The 23,710-nt window shown below is 56.5% G+C and overlaps 1 protein-coding gene across 5 annotated transcripts in view; it reads right to left on the bottom strand.

Moving 5' to 3' along the window:
• The window catches only part of KCNAB2 (potassium voltage-gated channel subfamily A regulatory beta subunit 2), an 89,251-nt gene that overhangs the window by 22,450 nt on the left and 43,091 nt on the right, over positions 1-23,710 (bottom strand). For 4 of the 5 annotated variants that reach the window (XM_036925435.2, XM_036925438.2, XM_036925439.2 and 1 more), the window contains 2 exons: positions 2,776-2,819; positions 2,050-2,087 (listed from right to left, as the gene is read on the bottom strand). In XM_036925435.2, the coding sequence (XP_036781330.1) occupies positions 2,050-2,087; positions 2,776-2,819 (82 nt within the window). Of the gene's footprint in view, positions 1-2,049; positions 2,088-2,775; positions 2,820-18,846; positions 19,281-23,710 lie in introns of those variants that run through there. The other variant, XM_036925440.2, reaches the window with a different exon arrangement.

Raw genomic sequence — 23,710 nt, 5'->3', positions numbered from 1 at the left:
AATTGTGGTGATGGTTACACAGCCAAGTGAATGTACTTGATGCCATTGAAAATGGGGAACATGAGAAACGTTATGCTATGCACATTTAACCACAATAAAAAATGGTGAATGTGGCAAATTTTATGTTTCATATATTTAATTTCAAAAAAAGAAAGAAAGGAAAGAAAAAGAAACAACTAGGCTGGGGGCCCGATTTGGCCTGCAGGCTGTGTTGCTTGCTGCCTGTCTCAGAGTCCTGCCACGGAACACCCCTGAGCCACAGTAAATCCACCTCGTTTGTGTCTCCCTGGCCTCTGGTCATGGTGCCTGCACATAGGAGGCAGCTCTAAAGACAGGACCCTGTTTCCGGATTCCTTGGCATGTCAAGTGCCTTTCTTTGGACAAGGGTTTAGCAAGAAATCTGGTGCTCCAGACGGGGCCACCTATCTGGAAGGCCCAGTGGACCCGTGGCCTCCCTGGGTTCAGGCAGCACACGTGTTCCTCTGCAGCCCAGGATGGTCCTTGATTCTGTGTGGCGCCAACCATGCCAGCTCAGACCGAGCGGGCAGCCAGCTATAGAATAAAATCCCGGCGTTCTTCCTCTGCACCGTGGAGAGGTGGGCCCCCCCAGACTTGGCGTATTGATTTTTTTGGACACCAACTGTAGGATTTAATACAAGAATTCTGCTTGCTTCTTCACTCAATCATTTTTACCTGGCAGGACCCTTTAGAACCCAGAATCTATCACCTGTTGTAACCATTGTTGTCCCAGCTTTGTGTCATCTGGAAATGACTTACAATATCTTCATACATGTCACTATGTCCCTGACGGAGACATGGCAGAGGCCGGAGCCAGCCAAGGCTGCCATCAGATCACTAATCAATTCTCTTTGGAGGCGAAGGGTCTGTTGGTCACCTAATTGGATGGTTACCATCCAGCCACCTCTCTGTATCCTTCCCACAAGGACAGCACACACAAGGTAGCTAATGACGTTTAGAAATGATGTCACCCCTCTCCACAGAATTCTCAGAAGGGGAACAGGTGGGTCAGACGTGACCTCGCTGGAGGGCACCACGTGGGCTCCAGGGCCCCGGCCTTCTATGCCATCACTCAGGACCAAGCTGGTGGCTGAAGGTGAGACAATTCCCTGCACCACAACATCTCCTGACTTTACCCTGAGGCAGCCCGGGCCTACCACCTCAACGCAAGGGCAAGTACCTCAATAACTGGCTACTGTCATAAAAAGAAAAAGGAACAGAAGCATCTAGAATTAAATGCATTTAGATTTGATGGAAGCAAAGCTCTTCCTTTGAAAACTAACTGAGCGACCACAGCTAACAGGCCTGAAGCGAACTCGTTAACTTTAAAGTGCAACATTTCCCACCATAAGTGGGGCAGACGTGCAGAACTCCTGGCAATGCCACGGTACTCATTCCCAGGACAGTTGCTCCCTGCCCACAGGCGCACACCAGCCTGGGCATGCACCATCCTCTCCAGGACAGACCCGGGGATGCTGGCAGCATGGGACCCCCCGTGTGAGGAGAGAAGCCCCAGCAGGTACTTTCTAGTAACCCTGGGAAACGGGCCATTAGGAGCTTGTAGATGTGAATTTGCTGTCTTCAGCTTGCTGCAAAATTTGCAGAATCTGCATTTTAAATGAACTCAACAGATATTTATCAAAGTTTCAAATTCACGTGGCCATACTCTGGAGGAGCAGCTTAGAAACTGCACAGGTCTTTGTAATTTGGAAAATGTGCACTCCCTGAATTTTCCTGGCTGACGGCAGAACAGGTGTTACGCAGGTGAGCAATCTGAGTTTTGGGCCTTTAGGGGACATGCTGAAGCCCCAAAGCCCACAGCTGCCCCAGCCTCTGTATCTCCTTTTGCCACTGCAGCTGAGGCCCACCCTTCCCGGTGTTCCAGAGGGCAGGGCAGCCTTGAGGAACAGGAAGGACACGCAGTAGCTGCCGTGTGCGCTGGCTCACAGGTTCATGCGGCTGCCTTTACTGCATGCCCTGGCGTGGGCAGCCCTTGCTGGGACCCGGGGGGCCAAGGGGACCCTGCCTTACCTCATCGGTGATCTGGCCTCCGAAGGTCACCCATGTTCCTGGAAGGAGACACACAGACTCAGGTCAGCGGACCTCCCCAGGGAGCCTGACTTTCCTGGGGTGCTCGGACCTCAGGCTGCAGGGGTCGCGGCAGCCATAGTACATGCTGGGCTCGGCATGTGTAGACACCTGGCCTTCAGGGGCCGCTGAACCAAGTGGGCATTAGACAGGCAGTCAGCTGCAGGCCCTCGGGATGCTCTCTGGGGCTCAAGCTGAGGCTGCTCCCATTCCAGGGATGTGCTGCAGGGAGCACGACGAGGGACTGCACCCCGAGGCCCGGCCAGGTCCGCAGTCACACCCTGGCTGTGCGGGTGGGGGGCATTGTGTGCACCGGGGCGGTACAGGGACAGCACCACTTGGGAACAGGCAAAGAAGAAAGGGCCAATCCAACTGCCCTTCCTGAGGGCGCTGCCAAGGAGAGAAGCCACCCCCCAGGCACGTGTGGGGTCAGAGCGCTCCCCGATTTTCTGGTGTGGGGTGGGGTGTGTGTGCAAAGGGCCCCTGGTCTTGCCTCGCTTCCCCTGCTGAGGCTGTATTTCCAGCCCCCTTCCTCTCCTAGGGCCTCCTCTTCCTGGTTACCATGGCAGCTGAGCCCCCCGCCAATCCTGGCTCTGGGTGCCACCTCCCCTCGCCCCCACAGCCTCTGCTTCCCTGGGTGGTGCTGGACCAAAGGGCGCCCACACTCACCGAGCCCCAGGCAGGAGACCCGCAGGCCTGACTTGCCCAGGTTCCTGGAAAACAAACGTGGTGTGAGTTCTTGGTGGCCGGACAGCGCCGTCGGCCAGTGCCCTCAGTTCCCAGTGCCCGGCCCTCCCCACCCCTTCAGCCCAGTCAACACATCTTCTGAAGCTCTGAAGGCCTTTGGAGAGAGGCCTCTGCTCTGGCTGCTCCTGGCATAAAGGGCCAGCTGTCCCCCCCCACACCAGACGGCCACATTGCTGGGACAGGCCATGCTGGTACCACGGTGCGGCCTGGGAGCCACCTCAGAGAGGGAACAGTGGGATGGATGCTGTTGTGTTTCAGGGGCTTGAAATAAGATTAATTCAGGCTTTGGGGGCCCGGCCACAGGGTGTTTCCGTGTAGGAAGCTTCTCTTTCTTTAGAGTGTCACATTTGTGATTTTGTCTGGCTCCTTCCGTCCGGAGGTCAAAGCAAAAGTTAATCACCTGTCACCTGGGGCCCTCGGCCCAGTCCCACTGCAGTAGGAATGGGGGCAGATGGCCGCTCCGTGGTGGGTGTGTCCCCAGCCCCCGTGGTGACCCACCTCCAGGGCAGCACACATCCTGACCAGGCCTGGGGGCCACAGCAGCAGGGCTGCCCAGGACTCCATCACGGGCCACCAAGGCGCCTCCCAGGGTCCCCATGAACGGGCTGCGGGGCAAGGAGGGTGGCAGCGCCCTGACGACCAGGATGTCTGTCTGTCCTGGCACAGGCTGGCTGGAGCTGCGGGGACAGCAGCCAGCAGGGTGGTCCCCAAACATCCTGTCACCGATTTCCCCGACAGCTCTGTGGGGGTGGGCGCCGTCCTTTTTGTGATGTTCCCATTTTACGGGACAGCACACTAGACCTGCCCAGGAGTGCCAGGGCGGCAGTTCCACCAGGCGGCCGGCTCTGCACCCTCCCCACCATGGTGGCATTCCACCCCCATTTATGGGGGGCACAGGATGTGAGTTGCTCAGATAGTGAAATTTACAAGTGGCATGGTGGGAGTCCACTCCCTTATGGAACTACCTCTGGCATTGCAGTCCTGGGAAATCAAATTTTGAGAGCCAGAGAGGGCTCCCTGGCATTTCCCTGGGGCCACCTGCACTTTTAACTTTAGTGGGTGTTGGGCCCTCAGTTTCTCCACCCAAACCCACTCCTCTGGGAAGCTGGCACGGGGCTTGAGCCGGACCCATCCCTCTCTGACAGGGGCCCACTTTGATCCTCTGCAGCCTTGGTTTCCCTGCAAGATTCCTGGGCCCCGCCCATATTACAGGGCTCGTGGATGTAACAGACTTGTACGCAGTTTGCAAAGTTTGATGTGTCACCAAATTTTAGGCAGTTCTAGATCACCCCGCTTGTATTTAAAATTTCCCATTAAGGTCGGCCCAGCTGCTGGCCTGCTGTCCCTACAGGGAGTGCTGGGGCTTTTCCCTAAACGTGTAGGTTAGAACAGCTGGTTTCCCCTTTAGGGTGGGGACCGGGTTGGGGCAGAGGCTCTGAAGCCAGGGCTCAAATCCTGGCTCCTCCTTTCTAGCTGTATGCGCTGGGCTTGTTAGGTGACTGCCCAGGGCCTCAGTGTGCCCGTCAGCAGAATGGGCTCACAGTGCTGCCACTCTCACAGGGGCTGCCATGAAAACAGCAATGAGATAACACGTGCCCCTGAGCGCATTGTTACAGAACATTGAATCGGCATGTGTCTCGTCTACCAGAGAGACAGACAGCTCAGAACACGGATGGAGGCCTTGCTTCTTCTGCGAGAAACTGCCTGCATTGCCTGCATGTCCCAACCCACAGCAACTTGCCCTGGGGACTGCTAGAAAAAAACGCACAATGTGTAACTCTGTGCCGTGTGTAGCTTAACTGGTGGGAATCATTTCAGAATATATACATGCATCAAACATTACATTGTACATCTTCAACTTATACGATGGTGTACGTCAATTATATTTCAATAAAACCGGGAAAGATACTTAGAATGTTCTTGATGTAGCTTCAAATTCGCCATGAGAGATTTATAATATATCATGTGTAGGAAATCTAAGGGCTGAGTAGTCAAGGACACTATTCAGAAGTTTTCTTATATGCTTAGAGCATGTTTGAATTGATGTTGATTGCTAAGTCGAAAGTTAATTTATGCTTTGTTGTGTTGAAATAAATTAGCATTAAAGTAATTAAAAAAAAAGACAGACCCAACTAAGTCATCTACAGACCCTGTGTCAAACCAGGTCTATTTAACGGCTTAGGTAATTTTTCCCACACCACCTAGGAAGTGATGAGAAATTAGAATGTTGCTTATAAGCCTAGCCTGGTAATGCAGCCAAAAGGACTGAAGGCTCTGATCAGTGGTTCTTAACTGTTCAGGCATAGACCCCTTTGAGAAACGAATAAAGGCTATAGATCCCTCCTTAGAAGTGAGCATGGACAGGAAACCCTCAGAACCTTGTGTGCAGTGCCTGGGGTTCACAGAGCCCCTGAGCACCTGGTCTGAATTAATCCAGGTGCTAGAAGGGAGGCTGGGCCCCTATCTGCAAATCCAGCCCTGCTTGTGGCCCTGGGGGGCCGCTTTCCTGGCCAGGCTCTGTGGAGCGCCAAGTTCCAGGTGTGCTGGCCTCCTAAAACTCCCCTTTTATCGGCATGGCCTTTTACCCAATGCCAGGGCATGCTGGGTGTTCAGGGGGACGGGGTGCTTTAGCAACAGACAGGGGAGGACACAGAGCACTGGGCCGAGCCCTCCTATGTCTGTGGCTGAGGGGGTGCCACCCCTTGCCCACCAGGCAGGCCCCAGGTTTTCCCGTGCCAGGGTGGGGATCCAGGGCATGTGGCTCTCCGGCTTCTCACCCACCCCGCACAGGAGTTACTCACAAAACTAGGACACCGTGTGACGCTGTAACTGCCCTGCCAAGTTGTCTCCACATTAGAATGACGGTATCAGTTCTGCCATCCTTGCCAGGCCTCAGGAGAAGGAATGAGAAGGGACAGTGTATCTCCAGGCTAAAAGCTTTATAAATAAGGCTGCTCGGCGGGGGTGGGGAGAGCGCTAGACACAGCCTCAGCTGGGCCGGGGCTAGGAACACGCTGCCGTGTGCAGCTTTCAGGATGTGAACGTCGTTCCCTACACGTTTTTCTCCGCTAATTCAATTATAAAATAGTTGGCTAACTCTCTACACCCAAATAATGTGGGTCTCTATTACTTTGCCTCACATGTGTCCTGTGGGCTGGGAAAATGCCAATGAGGACTTGGATCAAACCTCTGTTGGAGGAAAGCAGGACACCCATCATGCCCTTCCTGACGCTCTGAACCCGTAAACCTGTGCCTCAAACTCTGGGCGATCACAGATCCTTTAAAAATAGTTCTTGGCCTTTAGCTCCAGCCACCTGGGAGAAGGACACACATTTGAGCAGGTATGGAACATATCCTGGGTGGGCTGGTCTGATGCCCAGGAGCTGGGACATTCCAGCCACTGTCTCAGATGTGTGGGGTGCTTATCTGTTCACATGTCTGTGGGGTCCCCAGGTTTCAGGTCACTGAGGACAGGCCTGGGCTTCTTGGGCTTTATCTTCAGATTTCAGCAGCAGCTGCAGGGCCCCAGAGCTGCATGTTGGGGTGACTGGGCAGAAAAGCCCAGACCCTGGGAGCAGATTCCAGGCTTTCCCTTACAGGGCTAGGTGGCCCATTGCCCCCACACAGCACACCCCTGGGTGCTCTGGCAGGAATGTGGCACCCTGGGGTGGCTGGAGGCCTCCTCCTGGTCCTGGAGCAGCTGCTGTGAAGGGCCAGCTTCCTGAGGAGGTGCGCGGAGTTGGGGCAGATTAGGGTCAGGCCCCCCACAGCCCCACCTGCACCCTGGCTGTGGCCCAGGGACAGTCCTTATGGAGCAACCGGGTGGGGAAGGCACCCTGTGGGGCAGGCTTTACACGTGTGGGGGTACCCATGGGGCAGGAACCCTGAAGGGTGGGCCTGTCATGGGTGGGGAGGGTAATCCACGTGGCGGGAACGCCATAGGGTATGAACCCCATGCTCAGCAAGGGCACCCAATGGTTTGGATTCTGGCTCTCATTTCAGCCTCTATGAAACTACATATCCTAAGGGGGTATGAATCCCCCTTCATCCCGACACCACCTAGAAAAGCTTGCCAGACCCTGCTACATGTGAGGACAGGTGGGTGCCTCTAATTAGGGAGTGCTGGGACCTGAAACTAGTCCTCTGACTGTGGCCCTCCGGCCCAACGAGCTCCCCCTTTACTGTCTGTCTCGCCCTCCTTACTTCCTGGATGTGCCACATACATGTGCACACACATGCAGATACCCATGTATGTGCATACACATGTATACACACACCTGTGTGCAAATACACAGGCACCCTCACATGCACACATATGTACACACATGCACACATTTAGGTGCACACATACACTTGTGCTCTCACATGCACACACATGCATGTGTACATACGTGCACAGGCAGCCTCACACACACATACACACACTTATGTGTCTATACATGCACAGAGGTGCCCTCACACACAGCTATGTATACATGTACATACATATATGCACAAAGTACCCTCACATGTATGTGTACATATATGCACAATGTTCCCTCATACGCACACATGCTTGTGCACATACATGCACAGGCAGCCTCCTATGCACACACATGTACATACACACACGTGCAATTTTGAGCACTTAGGCTCTTTGAAATGCATTCCATGAATTTAGGATCTTAGGAGCAAATCATGACAGCTACGCTTCCCACTAACAGTGCTTTCTATTTTCAGAAGTGGTCTCATTTATATCAGCTCCTTTGCTGATCCTAGGGTTAATTTAGATGTTGCAACAGGTCACAGGTATCTAAACTAAAGAAATATATATGTTTTGTTTACTCTTAATTTTTGATCCTCACTTAAATAAAGCTAAAACCACCACAGCTTCTAGAACAGAGAATTCCATTCTGGGTTGTCCCCATGGGACTGAAAGGATGGGAACAAAAGCCTTTTCCCCAGAGGCTCAGAAAACAATATCAAATGTCCCCCAAGGACCCAGGGAAGGAAGGGACACAGACAGAGATGCAGAGGGACTCAGCACTGTCCCAGAGCTTGTCTCCAGGGGTCACGGGACTTGGATACACTTCTCTCACACGAAGTTTGACCTTTGGGCACTGGTTGGGGGTCAAGCTACATATCTCAGCTGTTTGGACTGTTATCTCAATGCTTTCAAGTTGACACCGATTCCAGCTAGAAACCCAGACATTATCCTCAAATACAACTAATTATCCTCTGGCTTTCTGAGGCTGGTGGCCCCTGACTGTCACGGAAAGCCGAGTTGGGGACACTTCTCCGGGAAACCTGGGAACCTAACTCGGCTTTTCCAACCCATGAGATTGTCCTGCTGGAATCCCCTCTGCAGGGACACCACTCTTGAAGTGTGATGCGCTCTCTGTGTAGAAATGGGAGAAAGGCCAGACCCCCAGCAGGGTGCCCTGCCCCCCTGCCCCCAGGGGCCTCTTGTGAGAAGCAGGAATGCTCTTTTTCCTCCTAGGTGCACTCACCCAGCACCCGAGCCAGGCCCTGACCAGGCAAGGAGGACATTCAGGGAATGGCAGGGTGCTCCCTACCCCTGACACTCGGGTTTTGTGCCCTTTCCATGCGTAAGTCATGGCAAGCAAACTTGGGGCCAGGTGGGGGGCTGCTCCCCAAGCAGAGGGACACACACAGCCTGGGCTGAGCCCTTGGTGGGAAGGAACCAGGCCCAGGGTCTGGCTTGGGTTGGGGAGAGATTAACTCCATCACACGGTTCACGCCATGGACCCTGACTGTCAAACCGAGGCTTGTCATGGGGGCTTTGCCGCAGAGGCACCAGACCACACATGGGGCATCTTCCGGGGCCAATGCCCTGAGGCTCCCAGGAAGGGGAGGCACCACAGAGTCGGACATGGCAGTGTGACTGTTGTAAACCACACCCCTGGCGCCACCCCCCCCACCCCCAAAACCAAGAAAAGAAACAAACAGGCAGAAGGAAGGAAGAGAAGCCACCATGCACCTTTTCCCTCTGATTGTGGGGGAACCTGGGGCTGACCTGAGCCCCGGTTTCATTCCGCACTTGGCCCAGCCAGGACTAGAAAGAGCCCCTTCTGGCCTCTCAGTACACAGACTGACGACGGCTTTGCAGATTTTAAGGCTCTCGCAGATAGGGGTGGGAGGGAGGGCCGCCCCCTGCGCGCAAAGCCACCCCGTGCCTTGTACCTATATTTCATCCCGGGCTGCTCCACGCTGACGTTGCCAGTGCACGGGAGGCTCTGCACAGACAGCTGTCCCAGGCTCCGGGCCACCATGGCCACGGCATGGAAGCGGCCACGGGTGCCCGGGCTGGGGCTGCTGGCCACTGGCCGGCCCAACCGCTCCTCGGGGCTCCGGCCCTTGAGGCTGTGCTCCGAGCATACGAAGGACACCTGCATGCCGAGGCTGGGTGCTCAGCTCCCGGCTGTATCTGCCTTCCTTCCAGGCTCTGAAGTCATCTGTCCCCAGAATCCTTTCTCTGCTGGCCCGGGACAAGACTTTATCCCAGAAGGCTCAGAAGCTGCAGGGCGTTCCTTCAGGACCGAGGATTTGCAAAGGCGGCGATAGAAAAAGCCCGTGTAGTCTTGGAGGGTCCAGAATCGTGCTAGAAATGACCTTGTCAGAGTGCAGAGATGGGGCGAGGGCGCTTCTCTCCCACTTCTCCCCCCTGCTCTGGCTCCAGCTGCCTGAGCCCCAGCCCAGCAGTGCGTGCAGGGCTGGGAGGCAAGCTGCTCTCCTGCGCTCTGACGGGAGAAGTGGGGTGCCTCCGTCAGGGAGGCAGCCAGGAGGCTGAGCAGGCCGCTGCCTCTACTCTCCGGGGTGGCAGTCAGAGGGTTTCAGGGAGCAGCTGTTTCTCCAGGCTTCCCGAACCTCTTGGAGGCAGCCTGGCATCCAACTCCAGGCTTTGCACACGGTGGGCTTGGTGGGAGCCCAAGTCAATTAGGTGACCCGTGAGAAGCGCAGGAGGCGTCTGGCGATTCATTATTAATGAAGCGGATGCACAGGCTGCCTGCCCTGCCCGTTTCCCAGGAGGCCGGCACTGACTGCTTCAGGCTGCCAGCCGCTCAGCCAGGACCCACGAGCAGGCAGCCTGCCGGGTGGAAGGCTGAAGTGTGCAGCTTTATCTGCTGTGGTCTGTGCCCAGGGAAGTGGGCCTTCCACCAGGGGTTGGCACAAGGGGGCGCCGAATCACCAGAAGTGTGGAGGAGAAGAGACCCTCTGCCTAGATGATAACCACACAGCCGACCCTAGGAAAGAAACGCAGAGGGACCAGAGGCCAGAGAGGGTCCAGCCCGGCACTCAGTGGACGCTTGGTAAGTACTGCTGGGGTGAATGAATGAATGCGTGAATGGAGACACCCCTGCCATTCTCCCTCCTTTTCCTGCTCACGGGCTCAGGATGAAGTTGGGAAGGAGGAACAAAGCTCATGGGGCTCCCTTAAACCTAGAGCGATGCCCCTGTTGGCAGGAGGGACTGGCTTTGCCTGGAGCCCACCACGCTTGCTCTGCAGGGCAGGTCCTGGCCAGCACTGCCCTGTGGGAAACGTTGGGGAAGAGCACAGGAAGGGAGGCAGGTGGGCAGCGGGCTGACTCAGGGTTTGCTGCTAATATGCTGTGTGATCACAGGCGGTGTCCTGCCCTCTCTGGGCCTCCACTGACAAAACAAGGGGCGTGGCCTGAGCAGCTACTCTGTGCCTCCCAGCTTGGGCTCCACCGGGAGAGGTCCTGGCTGGCGCAGCGGAGCCTGCTCCCAGTCCTGGCCCTTCTCACACAGAGATTGAGAATAAAACCCTTTCTGGTCCCGGCCTCCCTGCCCCAGAGCCGGGCAGCCTCGGTGTATGCCTTCCTCTCTGAGCCTCTGTGTTCTCAGCGTCCAGGGCAGATCACGGGGGCACGTCTAGCTCACAGGGCACAGTGCTCACGGCAGGCTGGGGTCCTCGGTGAGCGGGCCGAAGTGCATACCCCCAGGCCCTCGGCGTACAGGGCTGGCTTTCTGGGGGTAGGAATACAGGTCCATCCCGCACCGGGCCCCATAAGTGTACCCCTTCCTTCCTTCCTGAGGGTGCAGGCCTGATGCACTCGCAGGAGCCACCCGAGTGTGGGACCTGGACCAGGGAAGAGAAGGCCTGCGAGGCCACAGCTGGTGCCTCTGCCAAAGGGGCCCTGATGTCACCTATGGGGGCCAGCAGGGGCCCTCAGGGCCCACAGACCAGCTCTGTCTCCCTCTTCCACCTGCCCACATAAGCCACTGCGCCTGGCCGGTCTGGGTCTCTGTGCCCAGGGCAGGCTTGGGGCCCTCTCTGAGTCCCTCGGACGGCAGGGCGTCGTGGGAGGGCAGAAAGGCAGCCTGCAGGGCTGACCCCTCTCCCCAGCTAAGCCCTCCTGAGCTGGGTCCCAGCCCTCAGACAATGGGCCCGGCCTTCAGGGAGCCCACAGGCCTGCTGCAGGTGGCAGAGGCTGCCTCTGCTCCCCACCCCCAAGGGCTCCTGGACTTCAGTCTAGGCAAGCGTTGTCACAGCCAGGAACCAGGGGAGCTTCTCACAAATGCAGATTCCTGGGCCCCACCCAGTCCTGAATCAGCGCTCTGGGGCTGGGCCTGAGAAGCTGGGTTTGTATCAAGAGCACCGAGTGGTGCTTATGCACCTGGCCTAGGGACGTGGAGATCTGCTTCTCTCCCCTTGTACACTTCTCTGTGCTCTGTCTGGTGAACCAGCAGATCCCACGACGGCTGGCATCTTACTATTCCTCGGGGTCTTAACCAGAGGGTGTGCTTTAGCACCAAGTCAAGTGAGACCCACAAAGACTTAGTCACTAGAGCATGTAAAATGTCACTTGCCTCACCATACAACCCAGCAATTCCACTCCTAGGTATGTGCCCAAAGAACTGTAAACACAGGCCCACACAAAACCTGGAGCACAGATGTGCACAGCAGCATTATTCACAATAGCCAAACAGTGGAAACAACACAAATGTCCATCAGCTGACAAATGGGTAAACAAAATGTGGTCCATCCATACAGCGGGATGTTACTCAGCCATATGGAGGAATGAAATGCCAACACATACCACAACGTAGATGAGCCCTGAAAACACGACACCAGGTGGAAGAGGCCAGTCCCAGAAGGCACCCGTTGTACGATTTCATTCACATGAAATGCCCAGAGTAGGTAATTCCATGGAGACAGAAGGCAGGTTAGAGGTTGCCAGGGTCTGGGACAGTGGGAGTGTGGAGTGAGAGGTCATGTGGGTACAAGGCTTCTTTTTGGGGTCATGAAAATGTTCTAAAGTTGTGGTTGTTTTTGCAAAACTCTGAATATTCTGAAACCGCTGAAATGTGTACTTTAAATGTGTGTATGGTACATGAACTATATCTCAATAAAACTGTTATAAAAAATGTCATCAGCTTCAAAAGCCTCTGGGCTGTCACCTTTGCTGTTTCCTGTAGATGTGCCCTTCCCATTTCTCTGCCTGTGAGCTCCTAGTCACCCTCTCACATCAGCTCAGATAGTCCATGTGGTGTGAAGCCACCTTCCAAGCACGAGCAACCTCTTCCTTCTCCAAGTGCTGCCAGCCACACTTCACCCAATGACACCAGGGGGCTCGGAGCCATTTGCTGGGTCCCCTCAGCAAGAAGTGCCCCCGCCCCAGCCAGGGGTAGGACTCCCACGTGGGGTCCTGTGTCAGAACCCAGCCCTTGCCCCCACCCTTGTAACGCGTCGTGGGGATGACTGGAATGAATATTTGAACTCAGAACTCTCATGGGGAATCTGGGACAAATGTGCAGCATAGGTGGGCAGGTGGGTTTTCAAAAGCTGGACAGAGTCTAATTTTCCACTTACTCAAAACAGGGATCATGAATGGTAGTATTTTTAGAAAGTTGTAAGAATCAGATAAGAGTAGAAAGCTGAAAGCAAGTTTAAAAAACTTGGTAAAATTAAATGTCACCTCAAAAGGGTCTCTTGTTTCTAACATGTTTAGGCAGAGACGAGGGTGAATCCCAGATACATGCTGGTCGACTGGAGGCAGGGCAGAAGCATCAAGTGTGGATGACTTATTTTGATGCACAACAGATCTTGGGGTTCTTTTTCCACCTCTCTAGTATCTGCTGCTGTGGAAACCAAGTGGCCAGTTGCTGCTGTGGTTCCTCAGGGGCACGGCCACCCCAATGAGAGCGCTGTTCTCTGTCCACAGAATGCCGCTACAGAGAGCTTCCTGCGATGGGCGCTTCTGACTGAGCTGCCTGGGTCCGCCCAGGAGGGCATGGAGGGGCAGGAAAGCTGGGGCCCAGCCAGGTCCTTCCCCCAAGATGGTGCCCATGGTGGCGGGAGGGGGCGGACCCTCCTTGCACAGAATGTGGCTGTGGAGGCCTCAAGGCTGGAGCGGACATCTTAAAGACGGCTTGTAAAGGCGCAGACTGCAGAGCAATGGGCTCAGGAGTGAGGACAGGCCGCTGTGCCGGGCAGAGATGAGGCGCCTTTCGTGCCTTGACAGTGCTGAAGAAAGCATGGTTTGTCCTCAAGATGCCTTCCTGTCCAAGGGAGGGGGCAGGTGCTGAAGAGTTGGGGTCTGCCTCAGGGGAGCAGTGGGATGGGAGGCTCTTGGCCCCTGAAAGGTCTAAGTGCAAATGGTAGCAGACCAGTGGCCTTCCTGGAAGAGGTATCATCTGGTAGGTAAAGAGCCGAAGAGCCCTTGAGGGCTGAGCGCTGTGGGTGTGGCTTCCTTCCGGAGCTCACGCCCTAATCCTGTCCTGTGCTGCCAGTCATAAAAGAAGCAAAAAGTGAATTGGTTGGAAATCAGACCTTGTGCTTCTTAGCTGCTGTCATGTGGCAGCAATCGTGCGAGTCCTGAGTGAGCACTTCCTGTCCCTCTTCTCACTCGTCCTCAGAAGCACTCCTGAGGCTTAATAACACCACTCCCCACAGTGGCTACAGGACCTACACTTAAATGGCGCCTGCTGCACCAGCCACTGTGCTGAGCGACATCCGTGAGGCCCATGGAGGCCCAGTCGGCCAGGCTCACGCTGGGTCTGGCCTCACTGTGAGGGGGTGGCAGGTGGGAGGTGAGCCACGTGCTGTGCAGACCCTGCCCTTCCAGGTGGACAACAGAAAAGCAACTATCCTGGGTCCCCATCCTTGCCGGAACAAAAGAGCCTCTTCGGGTTGGATGCCCTCAAATCTCTGGGTAGGGGCCTGGGGATCTGCATTGCTCACAGGTATCCCACCCCATCCCCCGATTCCCATGGCTGGGACAACGCGGGAGGCACTGTGTGCTGCTGTCATCCAGGCCGCCAGCACCTGTGCCTGGATCACTGGCCCCCCACTCCCGCCCTCCCGCCCCATTCCAGGCAGAGCAGCCCGGGGAGGGGAGTGAGGGGCTGCTAGGTCCTCATAAAGGCAGGGAAGCTGGGGATGTAGGGGCCTGAGACCTACAGAGGGACAGCCATCTCCAGGCCCACGGGGTGGCGGCTGCTGCCAGCAGGAGCAGTCCCTGCATGAACAGGCCACGGGGAGCTGACATGGACGGCTGGGCAGGTGCCCCATGGAGACCCATACGAGATCCTGCCCCCACGGGCTGGCTTCCTCCCAGCCCCGTTCATGGCCTGGCAGCTCTTCCAGGACGACTGGCCGGTCTTGCCACCTCCTTTCCTTCCACATCTGCTTGTTGCCCACACAGGGCACTGGGGAGCTGTGTCTCCAAGTGCAAGATCCCAAAATTAGGGTTTCTCTCCCACCAGGAGCCATGCCTGGAGCTTTGCGTTTGTCACTAAGTCAGCCCTCAGGACGATTCTGTGAGACAGTGACTATGGTCTCCATGTTCCAGGTGAGGGACAGGTGTAGAGAGGCCGGGTGGCTCGTCCGAGGTCACACAGGTGGCCGGGGAGCTACGCTTCCTCCCCAGACACCCACCAATGTGCCTGCCTGCAGGCTCCGGGAGTTGAGTCAGCCCTCGGGTCCTGCTGTGGGCTGCGATGTATCCTCAGAGCGTTGTGCTGGGGCCTGACTCCTGTGTCTGTGACGGGGCCTGAGTTGGAAATAGGATCTTTGTAGATGCAATCAAGTTAAAATGAGGACTTACTGGAGTAGGGTGGGCCCTAAATCGCAGACAGACAGACAGACAGACACACACACACAGAAAACAGCCACGTGACAACGGCAGAGACTGGAGTGACCTGTCTGTATGCCAAGGAGTCCGGGGGCTGCGGCAGCCCCCAGAAGCTGACTGAGGCAGGAAGGACCCTCCCCTAGAGCTTTCAGAGGGAGCTTACACCTGGGTTTCAGACTTGTGGCCTCAGAACTGGGAGAGAATCAGTTCTCTTGTTTTAAGCCACTGTTGGCAGTGTTTGTTACAGCAGCCTCAGGAAACTGTGCCAGGCCCTTTCTCAAGGTGGATCTGCCTCTGCTTAGCCTCCTTAGACTGATCCACCCACGGTTCCTCTCTGGCCTTTAAGACACACCTGGATTCCAGTTCTTCCAGGAAGCCTTCCCGGACTGGCCCAGCTGTAATGGATCGCCTGTGATAACCAAGCAACTAGGGAGGGTCTGTTCAGTGAGCTGGACCACAAGCCAAATACTGACCACAAATGCCTGCTGCCCCTCCCGGCAGAAGCCCACGATGGAGAGTCAGGATTCGCCGGCACTGTGACCCCTCACCCTGCCAGAACTCGCGACCCAGGCGCACTGCCAGGGCTCCTGCCTTCCTTGCAAGGGTCTGCATTCCAGCCCCACTGCTGGGGGAAGCAGCAGGAAGCAGACACATTACAAGGGAAGTGGGTTGAGACTGAGACCACTCAACACCTCTCAGCCACTAATGACAGAGGCTTGGAATGTTCCAGGTGCTGAGAAGAGATGAAGACCCTGCTCCCAGCGAGGTGCAGGTGAGCAAAAACAAGGTAAGAGACGGTGGGAGGTGTGCAACTGACAAAAGGATGGGCGGGGCGTGAGGATGACTCATTAGGCATTTATTTAGGGAGGGTGGCCAGGGAAGCCTCTCTGAGGTAGGAGGTGACTGGTGGGAGGGAGCCCGCCGTGTGAAAATCCGGGGGAGCCACCTGCCAGGCAGGGGGAACAGAAAGTGCGAGGACCTGCGGAGGGAACGAGCTCGGGGTGCCCGCGATGCGGAAGGGGCATCCTGGAAGGGGGAAGAAGGGTCCCAGCTGAAATCGGAGGCCGGCAAGGGCTCAGCCCGTCCGGGAGCGCGGGGGGCGGGGAAGGGCGCAACGGGGCCGAGGCCCAGTGCCCAGCCACCACCGCATGGGCCCAGGCCCTGTTCCAGCCGGCCCGTCGGAGGCCACGTCTCTGGACCCTCCTGTCACTGTAGCCGGGGGGTGTGGGAAGGGGCGCTTCCACAGAGGCTGTGCGGACTTAAGAATCTAATGCATGATTTTAAGCAGCAAGAGTTGAGGATGGTTAAAAAAAGGTGGGGGTGGGTGGGTGCGGGGAAGCTAATAAGGCAGCTTTTTGCCAGCTACAGGCTCAGGTCAGCTGATAAAATGCCCAGCCCCCTGGCACAGTCGTCTGCTTGCTCCGCTGAGCAGTGCTTATCTGGAGGCATTCTCTCTCATATTAATATTTAAGGCCAAGTTTAGCTGCATCCGGGCCCTACTGCTGACGGGAGCGTTAACCGCAGGACGGGATTTATCTGGGATCTTTAATAACAGCTGGTGGTAGTCGCAGAGGCCCCCGCTGCCGGATAACCAGAAATCCCGGGCGCGGCGCCGTGAAACACCAGCTGCAGGAAGGGCCGCGCGGGGGCGGCAGCCTTTGGCCGGTCGCACGCCAGAGGTGCCAGAGGCGTTCTGGTCTCCGTGCGGGACGCCCGGCCCCGGCTCTGGGGCCCCTCGCAAGTGCAGTGGGACGCAGGTGTGGCGCCGGTTCTCCGCGGGGCAGCAGGTAAAGAGGCTCGTCCATCCTCCCCCAACTCCATGTGGGGTTCCCCGGGACTTCCATAACAAAGCACCACAAAGTGGGGGGCTTCAAACGAGAGAAATCGACCCCCCCACCCCCGTTCTGGAGGACCGAAGTCTGACACAACGTGTGGGCAGGGCCAGGCTCCCACTGAAGGGCCGGCGGGAGGCTCCCTGCTGCCCCTTTCAGCTTCTGGGGGCTGCAGGCAGGCAGTCCTTGGCGGCCCTTGGCTTGTGGCCACATCGCTCCAGTCTCTGCCTCCACGGTCACACGGCCTTCTCATAAGGACACCAGTCACTGCATTTAGGGCCACCCTACTCCAGTACAGCCTCATTTTTAACTAAGTACATCTGACTCTATTTCCAAACACGGTCACCTTCTGAGGCATGGGTGGACATGAAATTTTAGGGGATAAGATTCACTGCAGTGCATCCTCCATCACAAATCATATCGACAACGGGGGGAGCTGGGGTCTTCCGGGGGAGGGGACAGCTCTGGCCTGCCTCATGTTTACTGCTCACTGGCCTTCTCTCTGATTCTCAAATGCGCCCCTGTGTCCTTGGCCTGGAAGGTTCCTCCCCACATCTTAAGGTGGTCCAGGTCCTGGCTGTCCCTGGCCTCGCTTACTCCCTCAGGGGTTTGCTTACTTTTCTCTGTCTTCCTGCGGATGTGATGACCATGAGGCTGGAGACGCTGTCCCTCCTGTTCAAGAGGCATCTGTCCCATTGTCTGGAGTCAAGTGCACCTCAACAAACATTTGCTGAATTAATGAAAAGTATCGTGGACTCTCCCCATTCATCTCCCCTTTGAAAAATTTCCATCAGAATTAGGACCCCATTGGGGCCAAACTATGGACCTTTGTCCTTCCCTTAAGCTGGATTTAGAATACAAAGCCTCAAGAATTCTGCCATCTAATGGACTCACTGCAGAAGCGTTTTGTTTCTTTAAATGACAGCTACATGTTCAAACAACTAGCCCAAGGTCCAGACTGCACTGTTTATAGGAGAAAACATGAAAACAACAGGGCTGGTCTGGGCTCTGCTTTCCAGAGAACAGCCAGATAAGCCCTGGGGCCTGTGTCAGATGGAAGCCGAACATGTAGGGTTGCTCGATCAAACACAGGAGACCCAGTTAAATCTGACCTTCGGATGAGCAGATGACATTTCAGTATAAATGTATCTCAAATATTGTATGGGACATACTTACACTAAAAAAATCACTGATTATCTGAAACTCAAATTTAACTGGGCATCCTGTATTTTTATTCACTAACTCTGGCAGCCACATACAGACTGGGCCTAGAGAGGGTCCCCCGTGGCCGACCGGCTGAGGCAAGCACTTCTCCCTGGGAAGCAGAGGAATGAAACCGCGTGTATGCAGTTTATAAATGCAAGCGCCACCAAGTGAGGCTTCCACGGGAGGAGGTGCGCTGGCTGGACCACCGTCCCAGATGATGATTTCAAAGATGAGCGAGCTAAACAGGACGCCCTTTTGAGGTTCCAAGGAAATGTGGCCCTCCCTGCCTATCATCTGGAAAACATGGGGACATTTAATCCACAGCCTTCGCTATCACAGTCACAGTTACCGAAGCAGCAAACAATTCAGAGCCACCTGTTGAAAACTACTTCCCATGGGGCAGCCCAGTTTAAGGACACAAAAGGGGCGGGCACATCTGTGCCCCCAGGACCCACCCCAAGTTTTTGCTGCCAGGATGGATTTGTCATTAGAGATGATAATTTGAGGTATTTTCACTAATTCATATTTGGTGAAACCCCTTTGTCCCAGTGATGTTGCAAGCTGGCAAGTGAAATGGTATGTTTACCACTGCTGCGAGGTTTTGTCAAGAACACGCGCTCTCTCTGCCCGTGGACGATATGCCAAACTCCTAACAGTGCTCATCTTTGGAGGACGGGATTCTGCAGACTTTCATTCTCTTTCATACATTTCTGTGCGGTTGGACCTTTTAAGCACAAAGTATTTCCCCAGCGCACGATAAAGCCGGCGTCCAGGTCCCCTGGGCTGCATGCCTCGTGCTGGGCCCGCCTCCAGCCTTGCTCCGTGTATTTCCCGCCCCAGCCTAGCCCGGTCCTTACCGGTACTTCATGCCCGTGCGCTGCGCAGTGCAGCCGTCCAGGGAGAGGCCGTGCATGCGGAGGAAGCTCTCCATGTTCCTGGCCTGGGCGGCTGCCCGCACTGCCCGCAGCCGCTGCAGCTCCACCGTGTCGGTCTGGCGGATGGGGTGCAGGGCCCAGTCAGAGTGGCACCTGCTGCTCACGCTCCTCAGGCTCTCGCTGTACGTCATGGACAACATGGTACCGCCTGGCCTGGGAGCCACCACTGTCCAGACTGGAAACGCCGAGTGGCAATGGGTTAGAGAAGGGGCTACTGCCCCCAGTGTCCAGGCTGGATGCTGGTCCCAGGGCAGCAGGGACACATCCTCCAATGAGAGTAGCCACCAAGCGGTCTTGGTGCCTGGGGATGGGGCCAGGCCCTCAGATGTAAACACCTCTTGGCTTGAGATTCTCAGTCCTCAAAGCTGCACTGTCTGGGAACTCTGGCTAGGTCACCAACTCTGTCTCCTGTGTCCCCGAGACAAAAACAGGTGAAGCTGCATTCCAGGCGGGAGAACGTAAAGGTGCCCCAAATGCAGGGAGAGCATGCAGAGCCCAGCCCCCGAAGCTGAAGGAGTGGCGCCACAGCGCCCTCTGGAGGTGTGCCCAGGGTAAAACCAGGCGCAGGGTTGTCCCTGAGAAGCAGCTTGAGCACACCTGTCGCAGAAGCAAACTCCAGTGTGATTAGGCCAGGGTGCACCGCACCCCCACACGTCACGGGGTCCCCCTCCATGAAGGCCCCTCTTTGGTTCACAAGCCTTGTAAAGGGAAACTATCACATACACATTCTCTGCTGGTAGAAAGCGCCACTGCACCAGCAGAGTCCTGCGGGCTCCATGCTCTGTGGCAGTTGAATATGTCGCAATCCAAGTATTTTGGCAATAGAAAGACTGGGTGGGATGCATTTAGGAGCGAGGTGACAGCGAGAATAGCTCTCTTATGGATAGGGAAATTTCAAAACTGAAGTGTGAAGAACCATTGCTAAACAGTCATCCTAAATGATGGTTACACCTTTTCAGAGCTAAAAACAATAGAAATGTCCATCAATAGGGAAACTGTTATGTAAATGGCAGTCCATCCATATAATAGAAATTTGCGTAGCCTTCTGGAGAGTGGCATCTCTACATGGACTGACTGATAGGTAATGAGTCCTAAGAGATGGTGGTAAAATACAAAAGGCAAGGGGAAGAAGTTTGTGCAGGGGACACTCCGTGTGTGTTAATTCTCATACACGAGTGAGTGAATCAACGCAAGTGCCATCGTGGCTCTGCGTGCCTGGACTGGGCGCAAGGACACAGTGGCAGGGGGCAGGGATGCTCTGCAATCCTGAGACTCCCTCCGTGCCCTGACCATAGCCCTCTGCCCTGACCCAGAGGCCCGGGTGGCGGCCCCTGCATCATCACGAGGACGGAAGGTGAGAAGCGGAGTCGCCAGGTCAGCTGAGTCGCTGCAGAGGCTCCCTGGAGCCTGGCCCTGGAGCTGGAGGGACCGGCACTATCCCGGGAGGGACAGGGAGGGCTGTTGTGGGCTGCGGCCGTCCCTGAGGTGGCGTTGGCGCTGCAGCCACGCGGGGCTGGCTCCTGACGTGCCTGAGGTTTCCACCCTGAAGCTGACACTTCAAAGCTCCCTTGCCTGCCATTTCTCCAGGGCGCTTGTCGCCACTTGACAGGCTAGTCCTCTCAAATCATGTTTGTTGTACTTGACCCCGAGGGTCAGGTCAGGAGGGCAGGGTCTGCTGTCTGCTCTCCCTGCCGGATGCTCAGTGCCCACAGTGGCAGCCAGGCATTTCCCTGGCTGGGTCCGCAGCACTTGGCGCTGGCTCCCGTGCTCAGGCCTGGGATTCTCTATGGGGTGCCTTCTCCTGGGGAGGGGAGTTCTCAGGCCAGGGCTCCCAGTCAGCGGGCTCTGATCCACAGGGCGGGACCTGCAGGGCTCAGAGCTTCTGGTGGCCCCCAGGGTTTGGACTGAGGTCTGGGCTGGACACTAAAGCAGGCAGGCATGCCCTAGTGTGAACATCCTCACCTTCCAGAATTGCTCTGGGGGCAGCAGAGGGTTGGGGGCTCCAGGAGGGGGTTCACCTTGGGGGATGGGGCCATGGAGCCACAGGGGGCAGTGGTCTCCATCCTCCCTGCCTGCTGGCTGGCCCCATTCCCTCCAATTGCCCTAGGGGCCGCCGCATCTGGCAGCTGCCAGTCCTGTGTGGGGCACATGCAGGCCATTCCTGGCTTCCCTGGGGGGTCTGTGTGCAGAGCGGGGAGCGGGCTGCAGCCGCGAGGTTCTTCCCGAAAAGCAGGAGCCACCTTGACACGTGTGTTCCCAGCCAGGCCGAGATCAATAGCCATTAGCTTTCAAGACATTACCCACAAAAAGCAACTGGTCTGGGCTGGCTCTGGAAAGCTAGCCAAGGTCCAGGGGTGGGGATGACAGTGTGGCTAAGTGCCCAGGTTCTGGACAGGGCAGCCCCGTCACTGCTCAGTGCCAGCCAGGCAGGCACCTGGACTGCTCCCAGCCTCAGGCTCCCCAGCTGTGAAGTGGGAGGAACACAGGCCTGCTGAGCAGGCTGCCTCGGGCTGCTTGGGACCCGCCCGGACAAGTGGGCAGGGGCCAGTGTCCCAGCCGGGAGCAAGCCGCATGCGGGGGCCAACCAGGAGGTTGGAATAAGACTCCAGTTATGATAAGCACTGTGAGGACAAAAAGACACAGAACAGGGTTGGGGGGACAAGAGTGGGCAGGAGGGTGGGCCTCTTGGGAGGGCCTGCGTGAGAGGGGCCTGAATGGTGTGAGTGATACCAAATATCACTGGACGATGCTGGATAGGATGGAATGCGGGCATTCATACTGGCCCGTGGTCTGGCACAGAACACACATTCCTACTGACATAGGTCAGGGCAGGGTGCAGCCAGGACTTAAACAGCACCCCCTCTCCGGGGCTGGGGTCTCTCCTGCTTGTGATATTTTCTTATAGAGGCCTTGGGAGTGGGCTTGAGGGTGGCGCGGGGCCATCTGTAGCATGGAGGGGGCCCAGACACGCTCCACCTGTACCCATGGTTCAGAGGCAGGCTTGGGCTGGGCTGTAGGGATCTGGGGTGGGGGTGAGAATGGCGGGATACGTCCACCAGGGGATCTGTGGTCAGTGGGCCTTGTAAGGTCCTTGGAGGAGTCAAAGTGCCCCCCCCCCCGAGAAGGGCACAGAGGTACAGAGGAACTGGGTCGGTCAGCAGTGCTGGTTGGCGGGAGGGACAGGGTCTGGCTCCCCGGACTTCCCCACGTTGGGGCTTATTCCCGCTTCCTCTGAAGGCAACAGGAACAGGGTGGGGTCCCTGACAAAGGGCTCCCAGAAAGACACTGCAGGAGAAGGGAGGGCAAGCCCACGCTGGGGCTCCTGCCTCAGCCCCTCGCTTCCCAGAGCTCAGGAGGGCGGTGACCCTGGCCTCTTCCTCCTCCTCCCCAGCCTGCCCCACCGTGCCATTTCGAGAAACCAGCCCCCTTCCTCAATAGCCATTGCTAATCATGAGGTGCCTACGGGTTCCTCAGAGCTGAGGCCTTTTGCAAATCTACTCTTGCGGAGTGGCGGGAGGCTCGAGGGAATTCATAAATGAACACTGTGACATGGAAAAACGAGGCAGACACGTTAACCCTAGTAAGTCAGTGGGAATCAACACCCCCCAAAGAGCCTGCCGCCTGGACTTCCTGAGCTGGGGGCTGCTTACTGAAAGCCACCAAAGCATGAAACATGAGGTTGGGAAGGAATCCTGAGCGCCACGGGTAAACGGTGACATGTGTCTCGCTATTACAGAGACCAGCCAAAGTTCCTAAAAGCGGGGATCCCAGGGAAGCGGCATCATTCCGCAGCGAGGCTTTAAAATGCACGGCACCACAACACAGCAAAACCAAAACATCTTTGCTCGAGAACAGTCAGCACACCAAGGCCCACAAGCAGCCCCCGTTTCCAGATGGCCCCTCCAGACGGCCGCCAGGCCTCCCTGCTCCCATTCTCGAGCAAACTCGAAAATGCTGGACCTTAACGGTCACCCACAGAGGAACGAGCGGGACGCCCGGGTCTCTCCAGATGGGGCGACGGACGGTCCTGTCAGGGGCAAGCTCACCCAGGCAGCCGCACGCCCACCCTCTTCCCCGGCGGTCCTCAGCTACTGACTCCCGTTCACTCGGGCCTGTCTGTTTGGAGGTTTTCTGATTTGCAAAGATAGAGTCCAATTTCAGATCAGCCAAATGCAATCCCCAATACCATCCCTGTGATCTCTGTTCCTGGGACACTTGTCCCCAAGCAGCGTCCCTGGAAGGTAGCGGCTGCCACTGGACTCCTGGGGCTGATGGGTGACTCACCTGCCTTTCCGGTGTCTGCACGCTGAAAAGGACACAGTCTAGCTTATTAGGGCCACCGGGCTGTAAGGATCTGGTGCAGCAGCTTTCTCATTAGGGAGTGTCGCTGCAGAACGTCAGAAGCAATTGGTGAACAAGAAGAGTTCCCCAAGGGTCGGGTTTGGAGGCAGCAAGTCCATTAGTCCTATTAGGGCGCTTTCATCTCAGTGCAAGAGGCTGAATTATTCACGAGCACCGCTTCCCCTAAAAGCCCGGGAAATGCAGCTCCGTGGTGCAGCCTGGCAAGGCAAACTCCAGGCCTGTGGGGCCAGCAGCCGGGGTTTGCTGGGGTCCTGCCATCTGCCACCCCCTCACACGGTGGGCCAGAGACACGGGCCCTGGGAACACAGGTGAGGGGCAGGCTGTGCTTTTTCTTATTTGAGGACAGGACCCAGGGCTTGCAGCTTCTGTCCCACCACATTCCTGTGTCTGCAGTGGGGGGCCAGGGGCCCCACAGCATGTAACT

Source organism: Manis pentadactyla, chromosome 4 (genome assembly GCF_030020395.1).
Source record: "Manis pentadactyla isolate mManPen7 chromosome 4, mManPen7.hap1, whole genome shotgun sequence".
NCBI lineage: Eukaryota > Metazoa > Chordata > Mammalia > Pholidota > Manidae > Manis > Manis pentadactyla.
Note: the sequence above shows the minus strand (reverse complement) of the source record. Positions and strands in the feature narration are given on the sequence as shown.